The following is a 24,794-nucleotide window of genomic DNA, read 5'->3' on the forward strand; positions in this document are numbered from 1 at the left end:
TATCATTTCAGAGTTCCTCCTCCCCCTCCTACTTTCAAATCTCTTACTACCTTTCCTTTCAGTTAGTTCTGTTGAAGGGTTTCGACCCAAAACGTCAACAGTGCTTCTCCCTATAGATGCTGCCTGGCCTGCTGTGTTCCACCAGCATTTTGTGTGTGTTGCTTGAATTTCCAGCATCTGCAGTTTTCCTCGTGTTTGAGTAGTAATAGAGGGTTACCTATCTGACTGGAGGCCTGTGACTAGTGGTGTGCAGCAGGGATCAGTGCTAAGTCCTTTCCTGTTTATCATCTTCTTCAGTGATCTGGATGAAAATGTGGTAAACTGAATCAGCAAATTTGTGGATGACACTAAGATTGGGGGTGTAGTGGACAGTGAGGAAGGATCTAGATCAGAGGGATCTAGATCAACTGGAAAAATGGGCTGAAAAATTGCAGATGGAATTTAATGCAGGCAAGTGTGAGGATTTGCATTTGGTAGGGCCAACCAGGGTAGGTCTTACACAATGAAGAGTAGGGCACTGAGGAGTGTCGTAGAACAAAGGGATCTGGGAATACAAAGACATAATTGATTGAAAATGGCATCACAGGTAGATCGGGCTGTAAAGAAAGCTTTTGGCACATTGGCCTTCATAAATCAATGTATTGCGTACAGAAGATGGGATATTATGTTGAAGTTTTATAAGACATTGGAGAGCCCTAATTTGGAGTATTGTGTGCAGTTTGTTGTTTCCATCATACCTACAGGAATGGGGTAAATAAGGTTGAAAGAGTACAGAGAACCTTAACAAGGATGTTGCTGGGTCTAGAGGACCTGAGTTATAAGGAAAGATTGAATAGGGTAGGACTGCATTCTTCAGAACATCAAAGATTGAGAGGTTTGATAGAGGTATATAAAATTATGAAGGGTATAGATAGGGTAAATGCAAGCACGGTTTTTCCATTGAGGTTGGGTGGGACAACAGCTAGATGTCATTGGTTAAATATGAAGGGTGAGATGTTTAAGGGAATGTGAAGGGTCAGAGGGTCGTGAGAGTGTGGAATGAGCTGCCAGCACAAGTGGTACATGCAAGCTTGTTTAAGAGAAATTTGGGGTGGTACATGGATGGTAGGGTATGGAAGGCTATGGTACTGGAGCCGGTCAATAGGAATAGGTAGTTTAAATGGCTTTAGCATGGATTAGAAGGGCTGAAGGGCCTGTTTCTGTGCACTCTGTGACTGGTGGAGTGGGACCTACGGCTCCTTACCTCCTGCCAACAATGATAGTAGTGAGAAGAGAGCATGGCTTAGATGGTGGAGGTCCTTTATGATTGATGCTGCTTTCTTCTGGCAGTGCTCCTTGTGAACGTGCTCTATAATGGGGGTGGCTTTACCTATGATGGGCTGAGCTGTATCCACCAGTTTTTGTGGACATTCCTGTTCCTGGGAATTGGTGTTTTCAAACCAGGTCATGATACAACCAGTCAGGATACTGTCCACTGTGCATCTAAGGAAGACTGTCGAAGATTTAGATGACATGTCAAATCTACACAAATCTCTTAGAAGGTAGAAGTGCTGTTGTACCTTCTTATAATGGCACTGACTTGCTGGTCCCAGGCCAAATTCTCTGAAATGGTGATGCCATGTATTTAAAGTTACTGACCCTCTCCACCTCCAGTTTCCCAAAGAAAACTGGCTAATGGACCTCCAGTTCCCTTCTCCTCCAATCAACAATCAGTTCATTGGTTTTGCTGATGGTGGGTGAGAAATTGTTGTTGAGGCACCATTCAACCAAATTTTCAAACTCCCTCTTTTATGCCAATTTGCATCTAGATTTGATTTGAGCAATAACAAAGATGTCATTAGCAAACCTAAATATGGCATTAGAGCTGTACTTAGTCATAGGATATAGGGTAGGGGAAAGTTGATGTATGTCAACTGTGATGGTTGTCTGTCCTGTCCAACAATGACAGGGGACTTTTGGCGGGAGAATTTTGAAAGCAGAAAAGCCATTGCACTGGGCCAGTTCCACTATCTTGACCTCAGAAATCCACGTCCGGTGGTACAAAGTAGTGACACAAACTGGGTCCTTCCTTGGTTGCAGTGGATGACCAGGACATTCTCTGTGCTTTGTCATCCCCTTCGCTTTCCATGACACACTGCAGAACCACCTTCCTGTCTGCCAGAGCTGACTTTGCAGGCTAGGATATGCATGTCCCTATCTCACCAGGGTATGACACTGCCAGCTACCCTCAGCAGCATGCCAACAGTAATCCATTATCAATAGGACACCATGATGTTTAGGAACAGTTATTAGCCCTCAACCATCAGGCTCTTGAACCAAAGGGGATAACTTCACTCAAGTTCATTTGCCCCTTCATTGAAATGTTCCCAAAACCTATGCACTCTCCTTCAAAGATTCTTCATCTCATGTTCTTGATAGTTATTGCTTATTTATTATTATTATTATTATTATTATTCCTCTTTGTACTTGTAGTTTATTGTCTCTGCACAGTGGTTGAATGCCTGAGTTGATACAGTCTTTCATTGATTCTATTATGGATTTATTGAGTATGCTAACAAGAAAATGAATCTCAGGATTGTATATGGTGACATATACAGTATATACTTTGAAAATACAATTGCTTAGAACTTTAAACTTTTTACTTGTCTCACAGTGCGTTAGACCTTCCTCTGCCTTGAAGTCATTTGCTTCTGCACCAGATTATGTTGTTCATTCTAGCTGGTCCAGGGCACCATCCTCCTCAAGGAAGCTGATTCCCAGTGCATGAGAGAAGCCTGTGGCAGCAGAGAGCAAGGGTCAGCTAGCACAAGCAGATAGCAATACTGACTTTTTCCCAGAGTGAAAATGGCTAATACGAGAGAGCATAATTTTAAGGTGATTGGAGGAAAGCATAGGGGGAGGTCAGAGATAGGATATTTACACAGTGTATTGGGTGCATGGAGACCCCTGCCAGGGGTGGTGGTAGAGGCAGATACATAAGGGACACTTAAGAAACTCTTAGATAGGCATATTGATGATAGGAAAGTGGAGGGTTCTGTAGGTGGCAAGGGTTAGATTGATCTTAGAGTAGGTAAAATAGATGACACAACGTTACGGGCTTAAGAACTTGTATTGCACTGTACTGTACTGTTCCATGTTCTATATAACATCCAGTATTCATGTCAAAATGCTCCTTGTTATTTAAACTCTGTGAATATCTTTGACATTGAGAAGTATTCAAAATCACATGAACCAATTAGAAAAAAAACACAATGAAGTTAAATTAAATTGCGTTAATTGAATCATAGAGTCATAGAACATTGTAGCAGAGAAACAGGCCTGTTGACTCATCTAGTTCAAGCTGGACTATTATTCTGACTGGCCCCATTGATCTGCACCTGGACCATAACCTCCATACCCCTTCCATCCATGTACCTATCCTAATTTCTCCTAAATGTTGAAATTGAACCCATATTCATCACATCCTCCCTCAGCTCGTTCCACACTCTCACCAATCTCTGAGTAAAAAAGTTCCCCCTTGTGTTCCAATCAAATTTTTCACCTTTTACCCTCAACCAATGATCTCACCCAAACTTAGGGGAAAAAGCCTGCATACATTTACCCAATTTACACCCATCATAATTAAATTAAGTTAAAACTGGGGAGAAAACAAATGCGCTTCTAAAAAAGATGTAATTGTTCCTTCCTTGTCAGTTGTTTGTTTTGTAACGTGCCTAGAATGATGCAGGCGATCATGGTCTTTCCATGACCATGATTGTTCTTGGCAAGTTTTCTACAGAAGTGGGTTTGCCATTGTCTTTTTCTGGAGTGTGTCTTTACAGGATAGGTGACCCCAGCCATTATCAATACTCTTCATCATCTGTTAATTGATTTGTTGTGTGAAAAGGTTTTGAAAATATAGTATCAATAGAAATTTTGTTTCCGTCTAGTCCTCTAATTGTGGTGAACTACATATACCTGTCTGGACACGCCCCCTGCTGACTGCTCCTGTGGCTCCTCCCACAGACCCCTGTATAAAGGCGATCTTAGCCTGAGCCCGGCCTCTCAGTCTCCAGGATGTAGTATGGTGGTCACTCACTGTTGGTTCCTTCTTCCAGTCAATAAAATTGATGCACCATCAATAACTCACTCTGAGACGTAAAGGCGAGATATCGGCTTTTATTTTATCCAGACAGGCACACGTAGTTCACCACACTAATATAGTACTTAGAACATTGAACAGCACAGTACAGTACAGTACAGTGCAGGCTATTCGATCCACGATGTTGTGTGAACCTTTAAATTTACTCAGAAACCAGTCTAATCCTTTCACCCTGCATTACCCATTTTTCTATTTATCTATATGCCTAATTGTTTATTAAATGCCTTTTCTATATTTGCCTCTGTGACCACCACTGGCAGAGCATTCCATGGACTTACCATTCCGTGTAAAAAAAAACTTACCTCGACATCCTCCCCGATATGTTCCTGCAATCACCTTAAAATTATGTCCCCATGTATTAGCCATTTCTATCCTGGATAGATGTCTCTGGCTGTCCACTCGATCGATGCCTCTTATCATCTTGTACTCAACAGCATAGGAACAGCTTCTTCAAACTTCAAAGTTCAAAGTAAATTTATTATCAAAATACATAAATGTCACCATATACAACCCTGAGATTCATTTTCAAGAACATGAGGGGAAAGGTCCTTGAAAATGAATCCATAGATTGTGGGAGCAGCAGTGAAGGGGTGAGTGAAGTTGAGAGAAGTTATCCCCTCTGGTTCAAGAGCCTGATGGTTGAGGGTCAATTACTGATCCTGAACCCCTGGTAGTGTGAGTTTTAAGCCATTAGAATTCTGAGTGGATATTGAACCCATGTATGCTACCTCCCTTTTTTTTCTTTATTTGCTCTCTTTTTGAACTACTTATTGGCATATACATATTTATAAATAACATTATAATATACAGTTTTTAAAAAATAATTATATATTGAACTATACCACTGCTGAAAAACAACAAAATTCATGACATACATTATGTCAGTGATATTAAACCTGATTCTGATTCTGACATTGTTAGTCACCTTATGACTAACTTAGTCATATTTTAACTTTTAATGTTGTTTTTACTTGAGTACATATGCCCAGAACAAAATATGATTTGACTCACTATATGACACCACCTGTTCCATGCTACACCCTAAGTGATGCAAGAGTTATCCTTGTTGTCACACCTAATATTGTACTTCATTGTCATTCCTTGGGAATTTCTATTCATAACAATGGATTTCTGCTCCACCTACCTTGATAAAAATTCCCCGAAAGCTGCTCCATTAGTTAGCAAACATGAGGAAATCTGCAGATGCTGGAAATTCGGACAAAACACACAAAATGCTGGTGGAACACAGCAGGCCAGGCAGCAGCTATAAGGAGAAGCACAGTCGACGTTTCGGGCCAAGACCCTTCCACTGTTGACGTTTCGGGCCAAGACCCACTGTCGACGTTTCGGGCCGAGACCCACTGTCGACGTTTCAGGCCAAGACCCTTCCACTGTCGACATTTCGGGCCAAGACCCTTCCACTGTCAATGTTTCGGGCCGAGACCCTTCCACTGTTGACGTTTCGGGCTGAGACCCACTGTTGACGTTTCGGGCCGAGACCCTTCCACTGTCGACGTTTCGGGCCGAGACCCACGGTTGACGTTTCGGGCCGAGACTCTTCCACTGTCAATGTTTTGGGCTGTGACCCTTCCACTGTCGACGTTTCGGACCGAGACCCTTCCACTGTCGACGTTTCGGGCCGAGACCCACGGTTGACGTTTCGGGCCAAGACCCTTCCACTGTCAATGTTTCGGGCTGCGACCCTTCCACTGTTGACGTTTCGGGCTGAGACCCACTGTTGACGTTTCGGGCCGAGACCCTTCCACTGTCGACGTTTCGGGCCGAGACCCACGGTTGACGTTTCGGGCCGAGACTCTTCCACTGTCAATGTTTTGGGCTGTGACCCTTCCACTGTCGACGTTTCGGACCGAGACCCTTCCACTGTCGACGTTTCGGACCGCGACCCTTCCACTGTCGACATTTCGGGCCGAGACCCTTCCACTGTCGACGTTTCGGGCCGCGACCCTTCCACTGTCGACGTTTCGGACCGCGACCCTTCCACTGTCGACATTTCGGGCCGAGACCCTTCCACTGTCGACGTTTCGGGCCGAGACCCTTCCACTGTCGACGTTTCGGGCCGCGACCCTTCCACTGTCGACGTTTCGGGCCGTGACCCTTCCACTGTCGACGTTTCGGGCCGAGACTCTTCCACTGTCAATGTTTCAGGCTGCGACCCTTCCACTGTCGACGTTTCGGGCCGAGACCCACTGTTGACGTTTCGGGCCGAGACCCTTCCACTGTCGACGTTTCGGGCCGAGACCCTCTGTCGACATTTCGGGCCGAGACCCTTCCACTGTCGACGTCTCAGGCCTCGACCCTTTCACTGTCGACGTTTCGGGCTGAGACCCTTCCACTGTCGACGTTTCGGGCCGAGACCCTTCCACTGTCGACGTTTCGGGCTGAGAACCTTCTATTAATGAATTGCTTTGTTTGGAATTGAGATATACACTCAATGGCCACTTTATTAGCTACCTCGTGTATTTACTCAAATGGTCTCTCAGTGTATGTTCATTGCCTTCTACTGCTGTAGCCCATCCACTTCAAGGTTCAACGTGTTGTGCATTCAGAGATGTTCTTCTGCACACTTCTGTTGTAAAATGTGTTAATTTGATTTACTGTCACCAGTTTGAACCGGTCTGGCCATTCTCCTCTGATCTCTCCCAATAACAAAGCATTTATTGCTCACAGAACTGCAACTCACTTGTTTTTTTGTTTCTTGCACCATTCTTTGTAAACTCTAAAGACTGTTATATGAAAATCCCAGGAGATCAGCAGCTTCTGAGATACGCAAACCACCCCGTCTGGCACCAACAATTATTCCATGGTCAAAGTCACTCATATCAAATTTTTTTCTCATTCTGATGTTTGGTCTGAACAACAACTGAACCTCTTGACCATATTTGTATGTTTTTATAAAAAACACAAAATGCTGGCAGAACTCAGCAGGCCAGACAGCATCTATGGAGGAGGTAGTGACGATGTTTCGTGCCGAAAACCTTCATCAGGAGGGTTTTAGCCCAATGAAGGATTTCCTGATGAAGGGTTTTGGCCTGAATCATTGTCACTACCAGCTCCAATAGATGCTGTCTAGCCTGCTGAGTTCTGCCAGCATTTTGTGTTTTTATTTATTTCCAGCATCTGCAGATTCACTCGTGTTGCCTTTGTATGTTTTTATGCAGTTGCTACCATATGATTGGCTGATAAGATATTTAATTAATGAGCAGTTGTACAGATTTACCTAATAACATGGCCACTGAGTGTAGTTTATGGTCAAGAATTTGAACTGCTGGCATTTGCCAACATTGTGATGGCAATTTTGGGATATCAGCACAAATCTTGTCCAAGCTCCACCAGAGAATTCAGACACAAGAGCTTCTGCAGATTCTGGAAATCTGAAGCAAAACACATAACATACTCAAGGAACTCAGTAGGTCAGGCAACGTTTATGGAGGGGAATGAACAGTCAGCATTTTGGGCTGATGGACCAAGACAGTGGTCAGAGGCTGGAATAAAAGTCTGGGGGGCAGTGAAGGAGAGGACTATGAGCTGGTAGGTAATAGGTGAGACAGGAAAATAGGAAGGTGGGGGAGGGAGGGGGTAAAAGCAAATGATTGAGAATCTGGGAGGTAATAGGCAGAAAGGGCAAAGGTCTGAAGAAGAAGGAATCCAAAAGGAGAGAAGAGTAAACTGTGTGATAGAGAGAAGGAAGTGAGGAATCAGAGTGAGGAAGATGTGGATAATGAGTAGGTCACACAAGGGTGGGGGTAAGGTGAAGACAGGAGGTAAAGAGGGCACAGGGATAAGGGAAAACCAAGAGAAGGAAATCAGAGAGGAGCACTTCCTGGAAGTTAGAAAAGATTAAAGATTACACTCACTTTTTATTCTTCTCTGTAGAAGCTGTCTGACCTGCTGAGTTCCTCCAGCATTTTGTGTGTGTTACTCTGGATTTCCGGTATTTGCAAAATAAATGTTTTTGAGATCAAAGGTTAGCTTTACTTGTCACATGTACATAAAAATGCATCGTTTGTGTTAAGTCAAATTATTGAGCAGCCCAAGAGTTTCAGTGCCAATATGGCATGCCCACAAATGACTAACCCTGACTGTACATCTTTGGACTATGGTAGATAACCGGAGCACCTGGAGGAAACCCACACAGTCAAGGAGAGAATGTACAAACTCCATTACAGACAGCAGTGAGATTCAAAGTCCCGAACTTAATAGCGTTGCACTAACCAGTACACTATCATGGCACCCCTAAATCTATATTTGTGCCAACTCTAAATCTAATTTCCTAATTTCACTCTTAAATGTATTCCAATATTCTTTATACTCAAGGGACTGCTTGACCCTAGATCCGATATCTAGCATATTATTCCTTCTTTTTCCTGACCAGATTTTCTCAGTATTCTTCTTCATCCAAGATTCCCTAAACTTGCCAGTTTTCCCTTCATTCCAAATAGAACATGCTGTACCTGAATTCTCCCTATTTCATGTTTAAAAGCCTCCCATTTACCATACATTCATTCTCCTGCAAGCACAATAAATTTTTGTGAATTACAAGCCAGTTTGCTAGGATTCCCATTCTCCAAATCCTTATGGCCTTCCCACAATTGAGCACATCTATATGGAGCATTGTCACAGGAAAGTAGCTTACATCATCAGGGACCCCCACCACACAGATCATGCTCTCTCCTCATTGCTGCCATCAGGAAGAACGTACAGGAGCCTCAGAACTCACACCACCAGGTTCAGGAACAGTTACTACTCCTCAAACATTATGGTCTTGAACCAGAGGGGATAACTTCACAAAACTTTACTCGTCCATCATTGAAATGATCCTTCAATCTAGTGAACTCACTCTTGAGGACTCTTCATTTCATGTTCTCAATATTTATTATTTACGTACTATTATTATCATTATTATTTCTTCCATTTTGTATTTGCAGTTTGTTGTCTTTTGCACATTGGTTGAATGCCCAGCTGGTGAGATCTTCCATTGAACCTATTCTGGTTATTAATTCTATTATGTATTTATTTACTATGTCTGCAAGAAAATGAATCCCAGGGTTGTATATGGTGACATATCTGTACTTTGATAATAAATGTACTTTAAACCTTGAACGATCGAGAACATGAGATGATTGGTCCTTGAAAGTGAATCCATAGATCAGTGATGGGGTGAGTGAAATTGAGAAGTTGTCCCTTCTGGTTCAAGAACCTGATGGTTGAAGGGTAATAACTGTTCCTGAATCTGGTGGTGTGAGTCCCAAGGCTTTGGTACCTTCTTTCTGGTGGCCTGTGTGGTAGGGTTCCTGAAGCTGGATGCTACTTTCCTGTGACAATGCTCCCTGTAGACATAAACAGCATTATAAAAAAGTGGTTTGAAATGCAGTGCAGTGACTGGAGGTGGGGGGGCTACATAGAATGGTAGATCAGATTAACTGCCTGGGGAAGAAACTTTTAAGATGGTGTGGTTATTTTGTTAATAGCCCTAAAGTGTATTCCAGAAGGGGGCTTTTGGAAAAGGCAGTTTGCTGAGTGAGCGGGGTCCGCAATGATTTTTCCTGTCTGTTTCTTTGTCCTGGACACATACAAGTTCTGCAGTGATGGTAATCTTTTCTTCTGACCTGACAGTTTACTTTAGTTTTCATATGTTGTGAGAGGATGTGGCAACAAACCAGAATGTTACAGCTGATGCTCACGTTTAATTGTCATTCAACCATGCGTGAATACCCATGAACGTAACCAGATAAAACAGCATTCTTCCAGGGCCATGGTGCAAAACACCACACACAGTCATGCACAGCACACACCACACATTCCTGTAGCATATATAAGATAGCAGTAAACATGCAGAAGCACAAAAAATAATAATACAACCTGAGTGTCATGCAAGGATGGTCTCAATGTTGGCAGTGCAGGATTGCACCAGTATGTTCTGGGGAAGATGGAATTTTATCAAAGTAACAAAACCCAATGGCCAAGTCATTGAGTATATTTAGGGCAGAGAACACAAGAACATAAGAAATAGGAGAAGGAGTCGGCCATCTGGCCCGTCGAGCCCACTCCACCATTCAACAAGATCATGGCTGATCTGACCATGGACTTACCTCCACCTACCTGCCTTTTCCCCATAACTCAATTCCCCTTCTATGCAAAAATCTACCCAGCCTTGTCTTTTAAAAATGATTTGATAGGATTGAGGCAGGAAATATGTTCCAGATGTTGGGAGAGTCCAGTACCAGAGGGCATGGATTGAGAATAAGAGGTCAGTTATTTAAAACAGAGTTGAGGAAGAGCTTCTTCTCCCAGAGAGTTGTGGAGGTGTGGAATGCACTGCCTCGGAAGATGGTGGAGGCCAATTCTCTGGATGCTTTCAAGAAGGAGCTAGATAGGTATCTTATGGATAGGGGAATCAAGGGATATGGGGACAAAGCAGGGACTGGGTATTGATAGTGAATGATCAGCCATGATCTCAGAATGGCGGTGCAGACTTGAGGGGCCGAATGGTCTACTTCTACACCTATTGTCTATTGTCTATTTATATATTTACTGAGCTAGCCTCCACTGAGGTTGATAGTTCTTGATCAGTCAGGGCATGAAGGGTTACTGGGAGAAGGCTGGATATTGGGACTGAGAGGAAAATGGTATGATGAAATGGTAGAGCAGATGTGATGGACCAAATGGCCTAATTCTTTTCCTATATCATATGGATTTAAAACACTTTATGTGATTTTTTACAGATACCACTGGCAGAGTCAAAAGATACAAATGAATCTGACCCGTCTATGACTGAACTGTGTTCCAAGTATCATCAGATTCTGGATGAGATTAAAGCCAAGGATGCAGAGCTTTGCGCTCTTCTACAAGAAAACAAAGAACTGGCTATACAGGTATGGTGTGGCAAATCATAAACTTCTCCTGATGAAGGGTCTTGGCCCAATAAGTCAACTGCTTGTTCCCCTCCTGTATTGTAAAGGGTTAATCTTTGTGCTTGTTGAACATCTCACCACCACTGTGGCCTTGAATGTAGCAGAGCTGGCTGCAGGTGCATTGGTCACTAATGTGGGAACATTGTGGAAGTCAGTTGAACACAGGCAAGGGACTCACTGAGGTTGTTTTTAGCCAGGGGAAATGGTGGGATTAAGCCCCCAATTGCTGTTAATGCTCTCAGTGGCACGCATCTCAAGCTGTCTCTGACAACTAGGTCCAGCTCCTGGCCTTCACAAGCCTGGTGGAACCCTTTCTACTGATAGGAGAAGGGGCAAAGGCAGGCTACTGGCCTTAAAAACCAGTCACTTTAGACATTCGAGGCTTGTCTGCTATGGTTGGCAGCTCATCTTGGAGAAGGAAAACTCTGATCTCAAACCTCTGCTGCTTTGCAGCTATACCCACTCATGGGGAAGGCTTTGGGAGTAAACCCCAAGGGGAAAATCCAGAGCTGAATTCCCTAAGGCTGTCTTAAATTCCGTTCAACACTGACCGGCAACTGCTGCGATGCCGCTGGTGCTGAACTGCATAGATCTCTAATGTTCCTTTGGGCTCATCAGCTGCGTGGAGAGGGGTGGCCTGCTGTATGGGTGCTGTTGTCTCTCCATATCATACTGGCATGCATATCATGTAGGCAACTGGGATGCCCCATCCATAGTTAACCCAGACTAACGGAGGTCCTCAAGGGATGGTATTTGTAAATAGAGGTGACGAGTGATGATTGGTTCTAATTCAATGGTTTGAGATGGTGCTATGTATTGGTCCACTTACAGCAGAATTTCATATCAGTGGAACAGTATAAAATAGAACATTTGGGGGCTTGGGGTAGTTCTTTTGGGGTTTCACCATTGGGCTGGCCATGAACAGTACCACAGATCAGGCAGTACTGGAGGAGTGCTGCAGTGAGAGGGGCCCAAGCATGCCTGGATAATTATTTTAATGCTTGCTGTGTTCTGTCCTAATAAACGTAGTTTTGTAGTTTTAAGTAGTTAATTGGAGTTGGTGTTTTCTCTCTTATCGAGTTGGATACAAGAATGCATTGTTTTATCAAAACCATAAGACCATATCACAAGACATAGGAGTAGAATTAGGCCATTCAGCACATTGAGTCTGCTCTGCCTCCCCATCCATTATCCCTCTCAACCACATCTCCTGCCTCTCCCTATAGGCTTTGGCACCCTGACTAACCAAGAACCTAGCAATCTCTGCTTGACTTGTCTCCACAACTGACTGTGGCAATAAATTCCAGAGATTCACCACCCTTTGACTAAATAAAACTCTCCTCAGTGCTGTTCTGACTGCACATATTTCCATTCTGAGGCTGTGTCTTGTGGTCCTAGACTTCTTCCACTGTAGGAAATATCCTCTCCATGTCTACTCTATCCAGATCTTTCAATATTTGATAGGTTTCAGTGAGATCACCCTTCCCCTATTCTACTAAAGCCCAGTGAATACAGACCCTGAGCCATCAAATACTCCTGCGATCATTCTTGTGAACTTCCTCTGGACCTACATCTCCATAGATGCTGCCTGACCTGCTGAATTCCTCGAGTATTTTGAGTGTGTTACTCAAGCTATGGCTTGTTAAATGTTGTGACAGAGACTATGGTGCAATAGGAAAGCAAACTGGATCTACAGGCGGGAGCACGGGTCATGAATTCAGTACTGTGGGAGGTTGTTTGGCTTAAGATGTTTTTCCTTTGGGCAGAATGTTGTTTATCTGGCATTAGAAATAATGCAGTTCTCAACTTGCCTTTGTTAAAATTCCTCCCTCAACCAACATCACTATGAGAAAGCATAGTTAGTCACAGAAACCAATGTGCTCTTTCTTCTTGAAGAAGACAATAAGATCATTGCTGTTCTATAGGGACATCCTCAGAATTAGATTTGATATAACTGGCACAGGTCATCAAACTTATTGTCTTTGTGACAGCTGTACAATGTAATACGAAGTAGGCAGCCATCTATCCTGGGGATCATGAGTTTGTGCCTCTGGTGGACTGTGTCCTCTCCAGGGTGCAAGCCTGGGCAAGAAGATTTGAAGAACTGGCTGTTGCCCATGCAGCGGGATCCCCATCTCCACGTCACTGATGTGGTCCAAGGGAAGGGCAAGTGCTGATACAGCTTGGCACCAGTGTTGTCGCAGAGGTTGTCAGAGTAAAGTTGTAAACAACATCAAACTGCCTTAGGGATCCCAGCTCTGGATTTCTTCCTCGGGGTTTACTCCCAAAGCCTTTCCCATGGGAAGGTATGGCCGCAAGGCAGTGGAGGTTTAAAAATCAGGTGAGTTGTCATCCAAGGCTGACGAGCCCCACCTGGTTTTGAGGTACCAGTGGTCTGCCTTTGCCCCTTCGCTTGTCAGGAGAAAGAGTTCCGCCGGGCCTAGTAGCCAAGCCACATGTGAAGGCCAAGAGTTGGACTTGGTTGTTAGAGGTTGCTAAGAGACGCACGCCATTTGGAGCACTTTATAGGTAGCGGGAGATTATCCCCACTACCACCCTGGCTATGACAACCTTAGGAACCAATGCAATACGTAATAATAGAAAAAAACTGAATTACTGTAAGTACAGTATATATACTAAATAGTTAAATTGAATAAGCAATGCGAAAGTAGAAACAAAAAAGTAGTGAGGTACTGTTCATTGGTTCAATGTCCATTCAGAAATCAGATGACAGAGGGGTTGAAGCTGTTCCTGAATCTATAAATGTGTATCGTCAAGCTTCTGTACCTCCTCCTTAATGGTAGTAATGAGAACAAGGCATGACCTGGGTGATGGGGGTCCTTAATGATGAATGCCACATTTTTAAGGCATCGTTCCTTGAAGATGTCTTTGATGCTGGGGAGGCCGGTGCCCATGATGGAGCTGACTAATTTTACAACTCTCTGTGGCTTATTTCGATCCTGTGCCGTAGCCCTCACACACCACCATGAACCCCCAACCCCCATTCATACCAGATGGTGATGCAGCCAGTTAGAGTGCTCTCCATGGTAACAACTATAGAAATTTACACGTACAAACAAGCTGGAGGAACTCAGCAGGTCGGGCAACATCCGTTGAAATGAGCAGACAACGTTTCAGGCCGAGACCCTTCGTCAGGACTGAAGAAGGAGGGGCAGGGGCCCTATAAAGAAAGTTGGGGGGGGAGGGTGGAAGGTGCCAAGTGAAAAACCAATCAGAGGAAAGATCAAGGGGTGGGGGAGGGGAAGCAGGGAGGGGATAGGGTGGAGAGGTGAAGAAGGAATGAAAGGGGAAAGCGCTATGGGTAGTAGAAGAAGGCAGAATCATGAGAGAGGTGATAGGCAGCTCAAAGAGGAGGTAGAGTGAAAGTGGGATGGGGGAAGGGAGGGAATTACCAGAAGTTGGAGAATTCGATGTTCATACCAAGGGGCTGGAGGCTACCCAGATGGTATATGAGGTGTTGCTCCTCCAACCTGAGTTTGGCTTCATCATGGCAGAAGAGGAGGCCATGTATGGACATATCCGAATGGGAATGTGAAGCAGAGTTGCAGTGGGTGGCAAATGGGAGATCCTGTCTGTTGTGGCGGACGGAGCAGAGGTGCTCAACGAAGCAGTCCCCCAATCTGCGTCGGGTCTCGCCGATGTAGAGGAGGCCGCAACGGATGCAATAGATGACCCCAACAGACTCACAAGTGAAGTGTTGCCTCACCTGGGAAGACTGTTTGGGGCCCTAAATGGTGGAATTTAAAATAAAAATTTACAATGTCCTTCTATTCTGAGGCTGTGCCCTCTGGTCTTTGGTTCTTCACTATTGGAAACATCCTTTTCAGATATCACCTCTTCATGCCATTATAATACTCCTGTATTATTGTTGAAACTATCGCTGGTCAATTATGTCATCCAATCCTGCATTCTGCACATCTGCAATTCTCACACAACAAAGCTGTGGGTTACATAGAGCAGTACAGCACAGTACAGGCCCTACAGCCCACAATGTTATGCTGACCTTTTAACCTATTCCAAGATTAATTTACCTCCAAGAGGATCATAACTTTGTTGTAGGGTTTGAAGGCTTGCATTCCTCAGTGAGAGCTATGTTGGCTAGAGTCAGGTGCTTTGGTTCTTGATCGAGTCACCCATGCCAAACAGGTCAAAGGGTAGAGGCCAGACTAAGAATGGTCCACCAGTCCTCCAGGCTCGGGGGTTCAGGTCAGGGCTAACAACCCTGACTGGTCGAACAAAACTGTTGTGGAAAAGCAATGAAGAATCCTTCTACATCTGAGTGTAACAGAGATGGAGGACCTTCATTGGTGCCTTAAATGCCAGTGGCATAATGGGCAGTAAGTAAAATCAATCTAGCCTTTCCCTCCAAAGTAGCCCTCCATTCTTCTATCATCCATGCACCTATCTAAGAGTTTCTTAAATGTCCCTAAAGTATCTGCTTCTAACTCCGCCTATGGCAGCATGTTCCACGCACCCACCAGTCTCTGTGTAAAAAAAAAGCTACCTCTGACATTCCCCCATTCTTTCTTCCAATTATCTTAAAATCGTGCCCTTTTATTCTTTATTCAGATTTATTTATCACATGTACATTAAAATATACAGTGAAAAGTGTTGTTTGTAGCAGTTAGCATAACACTTACGCTATCCTAACCGCTATCTATAAGTGCGTTCTCCCCGTGACCAGGCGGGTTTCCTCCAGGTGTTCCGGTTTCCTTCACATTCCAAAGACATATGGGTTGGTAGGTTAATTGGTCACGTGGGTGTAAATGGGCCAGGAAGGCCTGTTACTGCTCTGTATCTCCAAATAAAGAAGTCAACACTCCTGACTATCCTGGGGGAATCCAAAAGAGTATATCCACAATACTCAGCAGATTACCACAGGACAGAACAGGCAACTAATATCTCTTGTATCAGCCATTCCCACTCTGCGGCAGTGTCTCTAGCTGCCCACACTATGTCGTTTATCACACAGATCAACCTTGAGTGGATGGTGATGAATTAATTTCCTAAATCACTACTTCTTGTAAGTATGGTGCTGTTGGGGAGGGAGTTCCATGGCTTATTGCTGGCACCAGTGAAGGAACTTTGAACTGAATGTCTCAATGTGCTGATTCCCCTGCCAGAGAGTAGTATCCCCGTGGAAAACATTCTAACTGGTCGCATCACCACCTTTTATACAGGAGCCACTGAACAGGATTAAAAAAAGCTGCAGAGTGTTGTACACTCAGCCATCTCCATCATGGGCACTGGGGACAGCATTAAGGACCCCCAACACCCAGTAAAAACATAAAAATATAAGTAGTGCAGAAAGAGAGCAAAATATTGAGGTAGTGTTCATGCATTCTTGGGCTGTTCAGAAATTTGACGGCAGAGGGGAAGAAGCTGTTCCTAAAATGTTGAGTGAATGTGCATCTTCAGACCCCTGTATCTCCTCCCTGGTGGTAGCAATGCAAAGAGAGCATGTCCTGGATGGTGAGAGTTCTTCAAGATCGATGTTAGCTTCTTGGAGATACTGCCTTTTGAAGATGTCCTTGATGGTGGGGAAGCTTTTGCCCACGATGGAGCTAATTAAGTCTACAGCCTTTGGCAGCTTCTTCTGGCAAGGGGAATTGGCCCCTCCATACCAGATGGGGACAGAACCATTTAGAAGCATGAAAATGGAGCATGAAATGTTTAAAATCAACCACTGGACTTCTTACAAGTAAATAAAAACAAAGAGATGCCAGTAAATCTGGACCGAAGGTTAAGATTGTGGGTTCTGCCCTCTTCTAGATCCATTTTCTTCAGTTACCATTTGCAGTATTCAATATTCATTATTTACATTTGGTTACAAGCTTTGGAAGAATATTAAAATCTGTACCTCTGCTTTTCCCATAGAGTAGTGGGTCTGTGGAATTCTGTACCCAGAGAAGCAGTAGAGTCTACCTCATTAAATAGATTTACGACAGATAAACTCAAGAGATTCTGCAGATGCTGGAAATCCACAGCAATGCAAACAAAATGCTGGAGAAACTCAGCAAGTCAGGTAGCATCTATGGAAAGGAATAAATGTGCTGATACCTTTCAATAGATATGTTTTTATAAAGCAGGAAAGTTAAGGGTTTTGGGAAAAGGCAGGTAGGTGCAGCTGAGCCACACACAGATGCATCATGTTCTTACCGAATGGTGAAGCAAGCTTGACAGGCCAGACTAAATATTCAACTTTTCTTGCCACTAGCAAATCAATCGCTTCTAATAGAAACTCAGAACAGTTCAAAGCTACAGTATTAATAACTGTATCTGTGTTGGTGTCTAATATTATAATGAAGGACTCACACCTCAACCATCATGCTTGAACCAAAGGGCTTAACTTCAGTCACCCCAACATTGAAATGTTTCCACAATCTATGGACTCACTTTCAATGACTCTTCATTTCATGTTCACAATAGTTATTGCCTATTTAATTATTATAGTTATTCCTTCATTTTTCAGCTTGTACAGTTGGTTGTCTTTTGTATATTGGTTGAATGCCCAAGTGGTGTGGTCTTTCACTGATTTGGTATGGATTTATTATTCTATAGATTTATTGATTATACCCACAAGAAAATGAACCTCATGGTTGTATATGATGTTATGCACGTACTTTGATAATAAATTTACTTTGAACTTTGATGAGACATTTGGTTAAACAAATCAGCAGATTGCGTTTCTTTGTATTCAAAGTGAGCTTCATTGAAGAGAGTGCTGGAGGTAGTAATTGTACAACTCAGTTCCAAGGTTCAGGATTGGAAGATGGAAAGGGTGAAGTGATGGTCAGTGGTGGGTGTAGTGTAATTAATTTTTCAGTAACATTTGAGTAGTATTGTAAATACCTCTGGTTAAAATGGCACAACTGAACTCATGCAACAGCTTACTGGTAGTTCAAGAGGTGAGAAATGCATCACTAAAAGCTCCTTTTCTGGGGTAAATTGTACTAAGTTATTGCTGCAAACAGTGAGGAGGAGATTGATGGCTAGCGGAATGGTGTGTTAGAGAATCAATGCAGATGGAATGAGCCAGTCGGAGAGGAGAATTTGGAGCAGTGGAGTTCCAATGTCTGTATAACTGACCGAGATGTGAGGTTGGGTCGTTTGGGACACCAAGCTGATTTGAGGAGCTTGAGAGCGGCTTCGGGATGGGCGACAAAACCTGGGCCCAGAGTGAGTCACTGGGTGGCATGGTCTAGGCCCCAAGCCCTTTGCAGCAATCAGATCCTAGAGTGAGCTATGATCTGCTATTTAGACAGTTTAAACACTAGGCCAGATCAGAGGTGAGGATTGATTTTGCTCACTTTTCATGATGTTCATTCCTTCTCCAGGGTGCCAGAGCCTTTTGCTGTTCTATTGTTTAATCAATTTAAACACTGGTCCGAATAAACCGAAAAGACAGGGTGTCGGTTGAGAGAAGGGCTGATTTTGCTCGTTCTCTGCAGTGGACCTTGCCATGGCGCTGAGGCTATGTCAACTGCCCCAACTGCTGTTCTCTGTGCCCACTAATATGATGATCTAATAAGTGAGGATTTGGGCCTACTCTGGGCTGCTCCAGGGGTTCGAATCCGAGGACTCAGTTTTGTTTGGAGTGTTGTTCGTTTGTTCGCATCAATTGTTTGCATGATTGAGTGAGTGAGGTGCTACATTTTAGTAGGAATAATCCAAATAGGACATACATGGTAAATGGTAGGGCATTGAAGAATGCAGTAGAACAGAGTGATCTAGGAATAATGGTGCATAGTTCCCTGAAGGTGGAATCTCATGTGGATAGGGTGATAAAGAAAGCTTTTGGTATGCTGGCCTTTATAAATCAGAGCATTGAGTATAGGAGTTGGCATGTGATGTTAAAATTGTACAAGGCATTGGTAAGGCTGAATTTGGAGTGTTGTGCACAGTTCTGGTCACTGAATTATAGGAAAGATGTCAACAAAATAGAGAGAGTACAGAGAAGATTTACTTAGAATGCTACCTGGGTTTCAGCACCTAAGTTACAGGGAAAGGTTGAACAAGTTAAGTCCTTATTCTTTGGAGTGTAGAAGGTTGAGGGGGGATTTGATCGAGGTATTTAAAATTTTGAGAGGGATAGATAGAGTTGACATGCATAGGCTTTTTCCATTGAGAGCAGGGGAGATTCAAACAAGAGGACATGAGTTGAGAATTAGGGGTTAAAAGTTTAAGGGTAACATGAGGGGGAATTTCTTTACTCACAGAGTAGTAGCTGTGTGGAACGAGCTTCTAGTAGAAGTGGTGGAGGCAGGTTTGATATTGTCACTTAAAGTAAAATCGGATAGGTATGTGGACAGGAAAGGAATGGAGAGTAATGGGCTGAGTGTAGACCAGTGGGCCTAGGTGAGAGTAAGCATTTGACACAGACTAGAAGGGCTGAGATGGCCTGTTTCCATGCTGTAATTGTTATATGGTTATATGATTTGAGTTTTTTTACCTTTTTCTCTTGGGCATCGGGTGTTGGTCTTTCATTTTATTTTCTTTAATTGGGTTCTTTCAGATTTCTTGCTTTGTGGCTACCTGTGAGCAAAGCTGTATAATTTATACATTCTTTGATTACACTTTGAATCTTTAAATATTGTTTGATTAAACATTTGTTTCATTATGGGTTAAATGTAAGAAGTACGTGAATGGTATACTTCATTATGCAACATGTCATATGTGGGTGTCATCATCATCGTTATGTGCCTTATCGTATGATGTGGGCTATCATGGCTCTTGGCAAAGTTTTCTACAGAAGTTACTTGCCATTGCCTTCTTCCAGACAGTGTCTTTACAAGAGGACACAGGTTTAAGATGCTGGGGAGTAGGTACAGAGGAGATGCCAGAGGTAAGATTTTTACTCAGAGAGTGGTGAGTGTGCAGAATGGGCTGCCGGCAATGGTGATGGAGGCGGATACGATAGGGTCTTCTAAGAGGCTTTTAGATATGTACATGGAGCTTAGTAAAATAGAGGGCTATAGGTAAGCCTAGTAAGTTCTAAGGTAGGGACATGTTCGGCACAACTTTGTGGGCCGAAGGACCTGTATTGTGCTGTAGGTTTTCTATGTTTATAAGACAGGTGACCCCAGCTATTATCAATACTTTTCAAAGATTGTCTGCCTAGCGTCAGTGGTCACATAACCAGGATATGCACCAGCTGCTCATACAACCATCCACCACCTGCTCCCATGGCTTTGCATGACCCTGATCGGGGGCTAAGCAGGTGCTATGCTTGTCCAAGAGTGACCCGTAGGCTAGCAGAAGATAGGAGTGCCTCACACCTCCTTTGGTAGAGACCCACCCTGCCACCCAACATATGTGAGTGCCTCACTAAAAAAAAAGAAAAGAAAAACTAAGTGGACAAGTATCCTGGCTCCTGTGTTTTTCCTTCAATTAGTTTCTGGAATTGCAACAGTGGGATTGGTGACTCAAGCCTGGCGATCAATCAGTAATGGGGATCTGCACTCAGGTTTAGATCAGAGATTGTGGACCCTACATCAGACTATATGTTAGAGTCAGGAATTGTTAATGAGGGTTGGACTGAGATCAGAGCAAGGGTTTGACATCAAGTTCAATTAAGCAGTCAAAATGAAGAAACCGAGATTGCAATCAGGTCAGGGATCTGAGATCGTGGTCAGGTTAAGGAAAGGAGCCAGCAATCGGGTTAGCCAAGGAACTATGGTGGCAGGGTGGGTCTCTAGCAAAGGAGGTGTGAGGCACTCCTATACTCTGCTAGCCTACGGGTCACTCTTGGACAAGTGTAGCACCTGCTTAGCCCCCGATCAGGGTCATGCAAAGCCATGGGAGCAGGTAGAGAGGTGTCTCCACCCCACCACCCACAAAAAAGCCTGAAGTTTAAAAAATATTTCCAAAGACGCTTGTGATTTTTGTTGAAGAATACCACATTTGTAGAACAAATAAGGTAATTTTTCTCTAGGAGAATGGTGCAATAAAGAGATCTTCCGTTGTTTTAGCTTGTTATCCTATCTCAGAAAAACACGTCACACACAAAGAAGTTTAATGTGATCTGTGTAGTGGGATATAATTATGTAAAATTTATGTTGTAGCTAGCAGACAGCTATTCTAGAACTACAAAAGAATTCCTTTTCCATTAATGAAGTGAACACTAACTACAGCAAAATCAGAACTATTTTAAGAACTCAGCTAGTCAAGCAGTATTTATGGAAATTGGTTCAAAGTTCAATGTAAATTTATTATCAAAGTACGTATACAGTATATCACCATATATTACCTTGAGATTCATTTTTTACAGGCATTTACAGGAAAATAAAAAATACAGTAGAATTTATGGAAAAACTGCCCTTAAGTAATTGGTTTATTATAGTCAAATGTACTGAGATAGAGTGAAAAGCCTACTTTGCATGCTGTCCAGGTCAATTATGCCATACATGAGTGCATCAAGGTATTACAGAGTGAAAAGTGGAAGTCCAATAGCAGAATACAGAATAAAGTGATATAGTTACAGAGAAAGTGCAGTGCAGGTAATCGTATAAGGTGCAAAGGTCATGATGAGATAGATCAATACGTCAGGAGTTTTTTTTATCATGCAAGAACCAAATTCAGGTTTAATGTCACTGGCCTAGGTTGTGAAATTTGTTATTATATGACAGCAGTACATTGCAATACATAATAAAGAAGTTGTCCTGGATGCAATGGAGGCTTGTGCCCATGGTGGAGCCGACTGAGCTCACAGCTTCTTTCAATCCTATGCAGTAGTAACCAACCCCGCCCCTCTCTACCAGACTGTGATGCAACCAGTTAGAATGCTCTCCATGGTATATCTGTACAGATATGTTGAGTGTCTTTGGTGATATACCAAATTTCCTCAAACACCTAATGAAATGTGCCACTATCATGCCTTCTTTGTAGCTGCATCAATATGTTGGGTCCAGGATAGATCCTCAGAGATATTGACACCCAGAAAATTGAAACTGTTCACTCTTTCCTGCTATTCCTCTGTTGCACAGTTCATTCATTTTTATGCATGGCCCTGTACTGCAACCACAAAAAAAAAAACAGATTTCATGATATAAGTCACTGATTAAAAACCTGATTCTGATTCTGAGAGGTCTTTGTGAAAAGCAGACAAGGGAGGAGAGGGGAAGATGTGACAGGAAGTGGGATCATGTTAGAGCTGGAGATTTTCATACCTTACAATACAGACATAGAAGGGATCTTCATTGCTGTTTCTGTAACAGTTTTGTTTGACCAGTCAGTGTTGTTAGCCCTGAGCTGAGCCCCCGAACCTGGAGGCCTGGAGGAAATGTTGTGAAATTTGTTGACTTTGCGGCAATAGTACAATGAATAATATTAGAGAATAACTGTGAATTACAGTAAGTACATATACAAATGTTTGTATATTAAATAGTTAAATTAAATAAGTAATACAAAAATAGAAATTTAAAAAGTAGCAAGGTAGTGTTTATGCGTTCAACGTCCTATCAGAGATCAGATAGCAGATGGGAAGAGGCTGTTCCTGAATCACTGATCATGTGCCTTCAGCTTCTGCACGTCCTTCCTGATGGTATCAATGAGAAGAAGGCATGACCTGGGTGATGGTGGTCCTTAATGATGGAAGCCACCTCTCTGAGGCACCTTGGGTACTGTGAAGCCTTGTGCCCATGATGGAGCTGATTAATTTTACAACTCTCTGCAGCTTACTTCGATCCTATGCAGTAGCTCCCAATACCAGATGGTGATGTAGCCAGTTAGAATGCTCTCCACAGTACATCTGTAGAAATTTTCGAGCGTTTTTGATGACATACCAAATCTTCTCAATCTCCTAACGAAGCCTGCAAGCCACAACAAGGTTGTGGTCCTCTTGGAGGTACAGTATAAGTAGTTGATGCTGGCAGAAGAAGCCAGATAATATAAAACATTTCTCTTCTGAGTTTTCACACCCTTCACCTAGCTATGAGGTGATTGAACGTGTTTACATTATAATCCCGTAAAGGAATGTGTGATGTAATGTTTTGCCGCCACTCATGTTCTTAAATGTATCTTGTCTTCAGTTGGAGGCCACTCAGGAAGCAGGTGCTGCGGCACTTCGGAATGCTTCACAGAAACTCTACAAGCACTATCAGAAGCAAATGGATGAACTGAAGCAGAAGCATGAGCAAGAGATGCAGAGACTGCAGGTAATGGATGGCATGGTGGTGTAGCTGTTAGTAAAACACTTTTACATCACCAGTGATCCGGGTTCAATTGAAAGGCCTAGAGCAGGGGTTCCCAACCTGGGGTCCATGGACCCCTTGCTTAATGGTATTGGTCCTTGGCATAAAAAAGGTTGAGAACCCTTGGCCTAGATAGAACGGATGTGGAGATGATGCTTCTTATAGTGTGTGAGTCTGGGACCAGAGAGCACAACCTCAAAACTGAGGGACGTCCATTTGAAACAGAGATGATGAAGAGTTTAGCCAGAGGATAGTGAATCTGTGGAATCCATTGCCACAGACAGCTGTACAGGCCAAATCATTGGGTATATTAAATGCAGAGGTTGATAGATTCTTGATTAATCAGGGTGTCAAACGTTACAGGGTGAAGGCAGGAGAATGGGGTTAAGAAGGATAGTAAATTAACCCTGATGGAAGGTGTAGCAAACACGAAGGGCAACATGGCTTAATTCTGCTCCTTTGCATTATGGTCTTATGGTCAATACTACCACTGTCTGTTTGGAGTTTGTACATTTCTCCCCATGATCACGTGGGTTTCGTCCTCATGACTATAAGTCTTAAGTGTAGAATTAAGCCATTTGGCTCAACAAGCCTGCTCCGCCATTCCATTATGGCTGGTATATTTTCCCTCTCTACACCATTCTCCTGCCTTTGCCCTGTGACCATTGACACCCTTATTATTCAATAACTTATCAAACTCTGCTTAAAATGTAGCCAGTGACTTGGCATCCATTGCTATCTATGGCAATGAATTCCAAAGATTCACCACCCTTTGACTAAAGAAATTCCTCCTCATCTCTGTTCTAAAGGGATGTCCTTCTATTCTGTGACTTATGCCCTCTGGTTCTAGATTCCCTCACTGTTGGAAACATTCTCTTCATGTCCGCTCTATATCTCGGCCTTTCAATTTTCGACAGGTTGCAATTAAATCCCTCCCCCCCCCCCCCCCGCATTCTTCTAAACTCCAGCAAGTAAAAGCTCTGAGCCATCAAATGCTCCTGATACATTAACCCTTTTTCCCCCTAGGATTAATGTTTTTGAACCTCCTCTGGACCCTCTTCAATGTCAGAATATCCTTTCTTAGGTAATGGGTCCAAAACTCAGGTTTCCTTTGATATTCCAAAATTGTATGGACCAAAATGGTTAATTAGTCACATGGTGTACTTGGGCACAGTGGGTTCATTGGGCTGGTAGGGCCTGTTACTGGGCTGTATCTCTGAATAAAATAAAAGTAAAAGTCTGAATACTATATCTTAGAAAGAGTAGGAAGAATGGGTAAAACTAGGACTTTTGATATTCTCTATCAGATGGAATCATGTGTCAATAGATTTCTTTTCTTTATCAATGTTTCTGGGTAAGGGTCAAAGATCAGCATTATAAAAAACTGGTGCTAGACTTTTGCATAGTACTGTAGTAATGTTATATATTGCAGTATACTGCTGCCACAAAGGAAAAACAAATTTCATGACATACGTGAGTGATGATAAACCTGATTCCAATATGAGTCTC

The 24,794-nt window shown here is 43.1% G+C and overlaps 1 protein-coding gene across 4 annotated transcripts in view; it reads left to right on the plus strand.

Moving 5' to 3' along the window:
• LOC132405016 (coiled-coil domain-containing protein 68-like) overlaps positions 1-24,794 on the plus strand; it is a 91,321-nt gene that overhangs the window by 21,845 nt on the left and 44,682 nt on the right. For all 4 annotated transcript variants that reach the window (XM_059989709.1, XM_059989710.1, XM_059989707.1 and 1 more), the window contains exons 4-5: positions 10,885-11,034; positions 23,124-23,249. In XM_059989709.1, the coding sequence (XP_059845692.1) occupies positions 10,885-11,034; positions 23,124-23,249 (276 nt within the window). The remainder of the gene's footprint in view (positions 1-10,884; positions 11,035-23,123; positions 23,250-24,794) is intronic.

This window comes from Hypanus sabinus, chromosome 14 (assembly GCF_030144855.1).
Source record: "Hypanus sabinus isolate sHypSab1 chromosome 14, sHypSab1.hap1, whole genome shotgun sequence".
Lineage (NCBI taxonomy): Eukaryota > Metazoa > Chordata > Chondrichthyes > Myliobatiformes > Dasyatidae > Hypanus > Hypanus sabinus.